The 10,961-nt window shown below is 34.4% G+C and overlaps 1 protein-coding gene across 16 annotated transcripts in view; it reads left to right on the top strand.

Moving 5' to 3' along the window:
- The first annotated feature begins 896 nt into the window (after positions 1 to 896).
- Positions 897 to 10,961, top strand: part of LOC149794480 (uncharacterized) — a 167,536-nt gene continuing 157,471 nt past the window's right edge. For 7 of the 16 annotated variants that reach the window (XM_089968716.1, XM_089968728.1, XM_089968720.1 and 4 more), the window contains exons 1-2: positions 899 to 1,002; positions 9,421 to 9,552. In XM_089968716.1, the coding sequence (XP_089824842.1) occupies positions 948 to 1,002; positions 9,421 to 9,552 (187 nt within the window). In that variant the 5' untranslated portion in view covers positions 899 to 947. Of the gene's footprint in view, positions 1,003 to 9,420; positions 9,553 to 10,961 lie in introns of all 16 variants that reach the window. The other 9 variants (XM_089968726.1, XM_089968725.1, XM_089968723.1 and 6 more) reach the window with 3 other exon arrangements.

Here is a 10,961-nt window from a genome sequence, read left to right as displayed (position 1 = left end):
ATATATATATATATATATATATATACTAAAGTCTTTGTTCCCAGAATGCAGTTTTACTAAAATAATTAAGTATTATTCAGTTAGAGATTGTAGGACGCGATTCTAAATTAAATGAACTCAGTGTTATGGATGTGCAAAATAATCGAATAGCAACTGCAGCTGCGACATCAAATCAATAAGATCATCGCACATCTCCTGGAACATGAATGTTTATTTCTTGTTTTTAGTGCGATTTGTCGATTCGTCACGGCTGCAACTGTTGTTATCAGTGTGGCAGAAATCACGGCATTAACAATTATAATAGATGAAGCAATCGAAATTGCTGTTGGTACTATATCTATAGAAACAGGTGTTGCGGATGGTGCTGGTAACATAATTTCGATACGATTACATTCAGGAGTAACTGTCTATTCAGAAATACTTGCAGGGTGACAAAGTAATCTATATACGATTATTGAACTTCATTAGGTGGCCAACGATGACAAAATAATTTTACTCCTGTTTATTTCGTGAAGAAGAAAAAACTATTATGATTTATGCCAAACATTCTCACTTCTGTATATAGGAACGAAAACTATAATTATTGAGGAGTAATTGGCTGATAATCTTGAGATTTACTATGTTAAAGTAAAACACTTTTGAGGTATGTGAATTGCATTGCGTTAGACATGAATACTTTCTAATTATTTTCTTATCTCCAGTACGGCTTTCAGAGTATGATATGCTTTTGAGATCATGACCCGATTAAGTTTACCCTGCGGGATAAATTGAGCGAAATTGTATGTACTCATGTTAACGTTTAGTCTTTGACAATAGTTTTAATTGCTCCATTGTAAGGTATGTGATCCATGTCTAGGCTACGGTAGCTACGTGAAAATCTTAGCTCTGTTAGATCATTCAATGTATATTCGTATATCAAGACTGTCTTGGAGGTAGTTCTCTACAAAATGTTTAAAAAACTACGTATAGCCATTATGACCCATCTCATCTTAGTTGTAGCAGGTAAGTCTATCTAACTTGAAACCTTAAACATGTCAGTGGTTTGTGGTCACCGGTCCATTAGTATGTGAAACTCTGGATTTTTCATTCGATTTCAACAAAAGGGCGGTTTGTGGGCCGAGTGGTCCACGTAGCTAGCCTTTCCCACTCAGTCTGTGCGGGTTCAAATCTCGGCTTGGCCAAAGTTGGTATTTGAGAAAAGTATGTAAGTAGATTCGCGTGGTTTGATGTTACTTTTAAATGTTTTCTACCAAACATACCATGTCCGCCATGTCTGGCGAATCATAAATCGTATACATAAAAATGACGTTAAATCCCACAAAATGAAACTGCATTGGAAAAATAGGGTTGACAGGGAAAAATAGACTTAATCACGTAACCATAACCAGAAATTCAGTAAAATGATTTGCTAGATTTCGACTAATTCGCGTCACCCGTTTACTCTAAAAAAAAAATTATATATTCATTATTTCTTGGTAAACCGAGATGTGGAATTTATTTGTTTGTTATAGAGAAAATTCTTGACATTAGAAAAAAAAAGATATCTGAATTAGATTTGTCTTATGATGACACATCATAAAAATTTGCATATTGTTATGTAATTGATGATGTGTATCGAATCGCAAATTGTGGTGAACATTAAAAATAATCATCTTTTTATAATGTATTAGCGTTAAGACTTATTTATAAAATATTCATGACGAGCTTTAGTTCCAATGTTTACATAAGTATTTAATTTACTTATTAGCATGCGTAAGGTCTACCTTATGTTGACAGTTATAGCTTAATCCAACTGTGCCACTAGCTTTCTTTTTGTAACGAAACTATTTATATGGCTTACTTTCTACAGGTATATATATATATATCAACACATGTGTGTACGCTCTACTACTAAGATATGCTCATTGATACAACTTTCTCTCGCAAAGGCATAATCTCTCTCTCTCTCTCTCTCTCTCTCGCAAAGCATAATCTTTAAGAATTATGTATCAATATAGGTGGTTACACCAAATATTAGATTAATTAGAATATTATGATTGTAATTTCGGATTTTGTAAATTACGATCAAATGTAAAACCATCATTATATGTGTTATTACGACCATTATCCTTGTATGCAACCTTTTAAGTACACCGGAGTTACGACATAACATGAATTTTTATTTGAATTGGGAAAAAGTAATTAAGTCATATCAAAATCATTTAAATCAAAGTTTTAGTTATTCTTTAGTCAAACAACTACAGATCATAATGCTCATTGTATAATGATGTGTCCCGTACAATTGAATTAAGGCACTTGACACTAAAATTGTCAAGATCACTTGGTTTATTTATGGCATTGTTTGACGTCATTACCAAATAGATTTGCTCACCAAAAAGAAATGTGCATCATTGGTAATTGATGGGATGCAGCAAACCAAGGGACACAACAACCGTTATCGAACAGGCTTATAAACACGAACTCTCAGCATGGGTCCCCAAGTCGGAACTGACATAGTTTTAGGTATTCGACCATGTTGAAGATTTGGATCCTCGTTGATGGATTCACATGAATTCGATAGGATTACAAAATACCCTTAAATCGGGGATTTACTGTATTTTTGTAATTGACCTAAACTACTCATGGTTGAACTTGACTTTTCTTTCAGCCAGGTTGTGTAAATAATAAGTAAGACTACATTATTAAGAGATTAGGTTAAATCCAGCAGCTGTTTACCAGTAGATTTGTTTTCTATTCTAAGCGATTTTAACTGAGTGAACAGACGTTAAACCCTCGCATCTCTAAATTTGTAGTGATGCTTTTATCTTGTCACTCAGCAATTATTTGATCTTCAATTCTATGTTCACCCTTTTATTGAAGCTGCATAGCGGAATTATGTCATTCGGTCTTTAATTATGTGTATACGTACTTATGACTGCAATTGCACTATACTTCTGTCACTCCAATGCATTCGTAAATTGATTCGTGTGTACAAAATGGCACTATGGATGTGAATTGTGCCAATATTCGTTATGAATTTCGATATTACAATTAGAAGTTGTGCTAATCGCCGTAGAATCCTGCTATTGAAACGGTTTGGATTCCCACTCGTGAACACTATTTACTTAAACGAGAAGATGAATTGATAGATAGGCCTTCGCCCATAACCTTGCCCTGGGATATATTGATAGATAGGCCTTCGCCCATAACCTTGCCCTGGGATATTTATAATTACTGGTGACACATCTTCTGGACCATGCAATGAAAACTATTACGATATAATCTTGAAAACATACTAAATACATTGTTGCAGGGCAGGATAAATTGAATTCACATGTGTCATAAACATTCTGCCTGTTGGTCTTTCTATTAATTAACATTATGAGGGGATTAATGGCAACAACAACATTAACAACCTAATAGTATTGCCTTATGAGTCTGTGGCCGAGCTAAGAGATCGCACGCACACATTATATATATATATATATATATATATATATATATATATATATATATATATATATATATATATATATATATATATATATGTAGCGAGACAGAGAGAGAGAGACAGAGAAAGAGAGAGAGAATGTTGATCCCTTAGTTGGTACTATGTTACGACTCTATGGTATTTAACTATGTAACAGAGATAAGCATAACCAACAAGTTTAGTAAAATTCAAGAAATGATTTATTTCCTGAGCATAACAAGTGAAAATTTTAAAAGCGACATACAGTCTTGTGAATTAAATCTCAAATAACAAAAAGTACTAACACAAGTAAAAAATATAGAGTATTCCGAATGATTTCCTTTAGTAAATGCGTGGATGTGCCAATAGGCTTGATTGAGCTGATATGTCAGCAAACTATATGAATAATCCAGAATGTTTTTGACTGAATTCACTATAATCCCAAAATAGTGTTGTAGTTCTACATGTCAATGAAAAAGTTATAGTTCCAGCCAATAATTTATGTAACGGAATCCTTAAAGAAATTTGATATGTAGATCGAAACTTTATGCAAATCCGATCTTGATCTTATATCACAAAATGACTTTATATTTATAAAAAATGACTGTTGACATGTTCGTTCGTAGAAATTTCAAAGGTCATAATCATCGCTGGGTCTGGAACTAGAACCGATATATATATATATATATATATATATATATATATATATATATATATATATATATATATATATATATATATACACACACACACACATATAAGACATGTTCCTTAACTATTCCTGAAAGGTCAAATGCAAGCTGCATCAGAACAGATATATGGGCGTCGGGGGCACCTTTCCTTTTGCATTTGCCATTCCTTTTTTATATACAGTGGTACGAAACAGAGAGGTAAAAAATACACCATCATGAAGAAAGAGGACACTCATCTAGAATAAATTAATGAGCTATTATAATAGCCCTCTAGAATCTGTATGTGTTTTGTAGGCACCCCGAGGTTTCCTTTTTACCCTGCTTTTGCATATTTCAAACATTTATGACGTACGAAACTCAGTTACAAATGATCCTGCTACCCAATGAGACAATAAGGCACGTGTATAACTGAAGAATCCAAATCTGAATAACAAAATTGCATGAACATATGAATTATATCTACACTGTTCTATCAGCTGTTCTCTTTTTCCTAGTTCACATTGTTTGAGAATAATTTTCTGAAATTGTGCAACTTCTTTGTGCTTGTGTATACTTACGTGTTGCTGTCATATAACGACTATCTATAATCCATTTCTGGTGTGCAGATCCTAACTGTGAATTTGCATTTAGTTTACTTTTAAAGTCCTCTCAAGATGAGCCTATGGTTGAGTTATCAGGTAATTGGCCATAAGCTCTAAATAGTATACCATGTCGTCATCCAAAAGTATGTGCAACTGATCCGTAACGTTCACTGTTGTTCCGTCAACATTGCTATTTTCAGCTTCTTTTAAAAAGATTGTTTGACAGGTGTAGAACTTGTGGCGCTGTTGTAACTGAATTGATCGAGAGTGGGAAAAGGTCGCTTGAATAAAAAGATATAGTAGCATTAGGCATGAATATTGGATTTCGGGTGTACACACCCCAAGACCACGCAAGCGAGATCCTTGCACACTAATACATATTGTTTTAAGTGGAGTAACCTCCACTGAATATGTTACAGATAGATCAGTGGAAAGTTTCATGATGTAGTTGACCAAGACAAATAGATACTAAGCCACCATTAAGTGAGACAGCCATTACTATTTATCCTAGCTAATGAAATAGCCAAGCTTCTGGATATTTCGTATCCTACAAATTATACAAATAAGACGATTGTAGCGAGTAATAATTATCAATTTCCACTTTGACTTTCATAACCGTAATAAATCTTACAGAATATCACAGACGTGATTTACCATGTTTAATATCTCCTTTCAGTTTTATTTTTCAAGTCGTCATTTTCAAACACATTGCCATATATTCAAACTTTAATCATGGAAACCAATTATATGTCACTTGGTAAGAATATGTCTCAGGGCAAACACTGCCAACTACATGACTATCATGGCATCAGTGCTATTCCAATCAAACCTCTCATGATGCCTTAAACATGCACAATTTAGTTAATAGACCTTGCGATCATGTAAAGGGTAACAACGTCAGTGGCAATTATTGTGCATATAATTGACTTGATTGCAATGTCACTACTACACTACATATCAAAAGTGAATCGTCTGAGTTTATGCCACCTACTGTTATAATAATAACAACATCTTCTTTGACATATATTCAAGGTCTTGGTGAGATTTCAAAGGTGTACGTTCACTATCATATGTCTAGAAAAATCGATGAGTCCAGTATACTGTAGAAAATTTGAGTCCAGAGCAGATTGGTACTTGATTAGAACTTTGAATTGTTCGTTGAGATTAAGACAGTAAGAAATATATTTTATCTCATGTTCATCAGCATAATTATAAATAGTTATCAGAGGTCTGGCAGCATTAAGATTTGATGCTCAACTTATTGCATCACTGATACATAGAAGAGAGGTACTTTATTGCAGTGGATTACATGTCAGCGTGATATCATAAATTAATAGAATCTATGATGGGTTTTGGACTAAGACAATGAAATCCCAATAAAAAGGTTTATGTTATCTGTTTCTCCGCGACTGAGATTTCCTTTTCTTGGTACATACACCGACTTCATTATTTTTCCCACCCAATATTTTCTTAACTTTGTTAAAAGTACCCTGCATCCTTGCAGTTTAGTTAGCAGATTCAAAACACAGTATTCGTCAAGTGTTATTATTGTTTCTCATATAGATAAAGGTTATCAGGTTTCGAACTCTTTTATGAAAATCTGAACAGATATTTCAGCAGAATATAGATATATATGCTCTTAAAGAAGGAAACGAACGTCAAGAAAAGGTCATACTTGTTATGTGCTGGAAGTATTGCCCATTGAGCGCCTCGAGCCACGTGCTTTTCTTTCTCCAAATACTGCGCATTAAGACAAATATGTTAATGAGGGCAATGGCATGAGAAAATAGAAACATAAAATCATTTGATATTATTACTGTATTATCACATTTAAACGTTAGCTGTCATACAAAATTGACAGTAAAGAATTAATATCCTTTTTGCGGTAATGTTTTAACTTTCATCAGTTCTAATTTGGGAACGTTCGTCGGTAGGCAAATATAGGATGCTGTGCAGTACAATATGCCAACTAACGACGTGTGTAGTGACATGTGGAAATTTCTAAGGAATGACCTAATTTGAAATTAATATTTTCTGTTATGGAAATATGGCAAATGCTGCTGTCACTGGTGCAATGATACGCCATATAGAAATCATTTTGTGGAATATTATGCGAACTGACCCATTAATCTCTATCTGGTTAGCATGTGCAAGAGATTTAATTTGCAATCGCATCATAATATTTGATTCAACTAGGGCGGATTGTGGGTGTTTGACAAAGAAGAAATCAGTTTGACACAACACTATTTCGGTTTTTGCCGGTTTTGTAGCAGCACTTGAGAGAGTTTGGTTTTGTGTGACCAGTGATGTGTATTGCCTGTGTGTCTGGAGCTCTATCAATGCCTCGACTTGTGTGTGTGTGTTTATGTGTGTGTGTGTGTCTGTGTGTGTGTCCCAAAATGTTTTATGGTGTTATCAAACTTGGATATACCTTATGTTGCTTCAATAGTGAATTTTATGTAGTTATATGTCTGCCAGGCGTGTGATACCCAGATTAAGATAAGAAAAGTAAGGTTAGCAAAACGTAGATTTCTCCGTCACATCGGCGAGAAAAACGGAACTCTTATTTGATAAAAATGTAAGCTGTAGTATGTAACCATACCAGTGGGGATCAAATAAGGACTTTGATATGTAGCCGATGCTTGGAGGTAAAGTGAAAATCGTATGATATAACTGTCCAAAGATTTACTTGTAGCAGACACTTTGGGGCCAAGTGAAAATCGTATGCTAAAATGGTCCAATGACTTACATACAGTAGATACTTGGAGGTCAGGTGAAAAGCATATGCTATAATGGTACAAAGTCTTACATGCAGTAGACAGTTGGAAGTCAAGTGAAAACCGTATGCTAATACGGTCCAATGACTTACATGTAGTAGACACTTGGGGGTCATGTGAAAATCATATGCTGAAATGGTCCAAAGACTTACATGCAGTAGACAGTTGGAAGTCAAGTGCAAATCGTATGATAAAATATTCCAATGACTTACATGCAGTAGACACTTGGGGGTCAAGTGAAAATCGTATGCTAAAATGGTCCAAAGAATTACATGTAGTAGACACTTGGAGGTCATGTGAAAATCATATGCTAAAATGGCAGAAAGACTTACATGCACTTGAGAGTCAGGTGAAAATCGTATGCTAAAACGGTCCAAAGACTTATATGTAGTAGACACTTGGGGGTGAAGTGAAAATCGTAAGTTAAAATGGTCCATAGGCTTATATGTAGCCTTTTTTGAGGGGTCAAAATTGTGTATAATGTTAAAAGTGTTTATGGATCCAAACTATTTATCAAATATAAAGTGTTTATTGGCTCAAAACTGTTAATATGATCAGTGGAAAATGTAATGTAAGCTTTGTAGTTGTTATAGACCATTTCCATGATGACAAATTTATAGGGAAAATATAACGCTAATTTTCTACTTTTTAAAAGCCATTTCTATGTTGAAAATGTATAGGTATAATGGGAATGGTAATGCTAAACTCTTTCTTACCAAATATTCAGCACCCATTCTTATTAACTAACAAAACAAATACGCCTGCAATTCGAACATACACCCCATACCATCCCTCCAAAAGGCAGAAATGTTTTTATACACATACTTTCACACACGCACAAAAGAAGTGGAATGAAATATGCAAACACTTTCACACAAACATACAATCACACACAAAGAAGGGTAGGTAGTGTTTCATGCACATACGTTCACACAAAAACATACACATAACATCACTCACAAGGGTTGGAAATGTTTATAGACACAGTTATATACCCTTACACGCTAGCACAGAGTATCACAAAAAAAGATATAAGGGTAAAAGAGGCTTTAAGTTTTAGTTTGTCAGCAACACAAAATTATACAAGCACATACAAACACAAAACATAAAACATAATTGTTTTGGAAATTAAGATTAGTAAACCTCTCTTTTCTAGACAATATATGTTTTTCAGACCCGCCCACCCACCCACCCTCCTATGGGCAGCAACACTAATTCTCAAAGTATTTTACATGCAATTGCGTCAAAAATCAAACATAAACAATCCCGTCTCAGGCAATTAGGTTTATTCATCGATTCATTTGTGAAAGCGCATTTTATGTCGGTTTTGTCCTCTCTACTTTTCAGTCGTTTCTGTTTTCTCAACTGATCATCTATCGCAATAAATCATATTCCTTAATTTTACAATATCAACCGTACCATTCAAGTTAATCATAAAATCTTATAATTCTCATTCTATATTTTACTGTCGTTATGAGCTTTGTTTTGGTGTTGACCCTGCAATGCAGATAATCTAAATCAAAGTGTACTCCTTTTTTGAATTGTAAGATCACAACTAGATACACACATCTTCCTGTCCTAGTGATTTCATCATTTACAAATGAAAAAATCAAATGATCGTTTGGTCCAAAAAAAACATAATTGGATAATGGACTCAGATTTGATAAGCGTACACATGATCAGAAATGGTATTTTATTTAATTTATCATCCTTCTCAGACAAGGTTGACCTTATCTTACAGAGTGAAAGAGATTATATTATTTGGCTTAGAACCATTCTTGACTATGCATTCATGTCCCACCCCAACACTTCATTACTATATTGATCAAAACTTTTACGATATTTTTTATTTTTATATTTGCCGTTACGGTACATAGTATATAAAGTTAGTCAATAATATCATTGGTAGCGTACCTTTTCAGCAGCTGAGCAATGCCTATACAACGGGAAAATGTACAATGATGGGGACAACTTCAAAGTCAGTGATCCTTGTAGTTACTGCTTTTGCATCTGGTCACAGATGATATGTACGACGTGCCCAAATCAGCCTTCAAGTTAGTACTCTCTCTCTCTCTCTCTCTCTCTCTCTCTCTCTCATATCAGCACACAAAATACGCCTTGAGATTTTTTGAAACATATGGCCTACAAGTTATTCGGAATTTAAAACACGCAGTGAGTTTTAGGAAACTTGTCAGGTGATATAAAGTGTAGCACACAACTTTATCTTTTCTGACTTTCTCAGGATCAAGATGATCTGACCTGAAAAGGAATTTACGAGAGAGTCTTGACAACGGTCTCCACTGTTTGTCGCTGTTCCGATTTCGAAGGGTTCACCCTTACTACCACTAACAGATTTTGCATTAAATCCTCTTCTTTTTGGATCATTATCATTTATAATAATAATAATAATAATACTGATATTATTAGTAGTAGCAGTATTACCACTACTACTACTAATACTACTAGTAGTATTCTCTGACCCAGGTAAGTTTAATTATTCAGTCGAGACAAATAAATTGTTGTAATCTTCATATTCCAAAGTAGAAGCTGAATAATTCAATCTTTGGAAATGTATGATGCCAAGGTTATGCTATTAACAGAGGTACCCTCCTCTGACTTCCGTAATTTTACCAAGAATAGTTACTAGGCATTCTTAAACGTATTCGTCATTGTTATTCGCCGTCCTCAATTTGAGGGGTTCACATTTATTTCTAATATTACAACTGCTGCAACTGCTACTACAAGAAGTAGTGTTCGGTCCTATGTTGTGATTAGTATATGGGGCCACCCTAGCGACAATGGGAATTAGCATTACAAAACCCCTTGGGCCACCCTAGCGACAAGGGAAATTTAACATGGAGAAAAACCCTGGGTCACTCTAGTGACAAGGGGAATTGAACATGGAAATTGAACATGGGAATGTCACCTGGGGATCAGTGGGAATTAAACATTGGTAACGTCATAGGTTTATAGGGTCAAAACCTTTTATAGGGTGAAATGTATTTGTAGGGACAAAGGGTTGATAGGGACAAGCATAGACATACACAAACAAATACACATTGAAACACACAGAAAAGAGGACAGAAATATTCTAAAGAAAGACTCACAGATAGAATAGAGACTCGATAAAGAAAAGTCTGTTGTATGGGTTCAAAACATTTATTCAAGTACATATATACATGGGCTCTCTGGCCTGTGCTTTGGTCTAAGCACTATCCATTCAATACATAAACATTTGAACATAAAAGAAACATATTTACGAGTTGTTTAGTTATTGACTCTAGTAAACTAATGTTTAAAATTAACGTTCACTCCTTTCTAAAATCACTTCATATGCAACGAATTTACATTAAATGTTCGTTTATAAGAAAAAGTCAAAACAAAACAAGTAACAAACAATCAAATAAGAGAAAGTTCGTGTTTGTCTCTCTATCCGTTACACGCGTTGTTTAATATCTGGTCA

Source organism: Sinohyriopsis cumingii, chromosome 8, assembly GCF_028554795.1.
Source record: "Sinohyriopsis cumingii isolate HCF-2022 chromosome 8, ASM2855479v2, whole genome shotgun sequence".
Lineage (NCBI taxonomy): Eukaryota > Metazoa > Mollusca > Bivalvia > Unionida > Unionidae > Sinohyriopsis > Sinohyriopsis cumingii.
The sequence above is the reverse complement of the archived record's forward strand: the minus strand, read 5'-3'. Positions and strand labels throughout refer to the sequence as shown.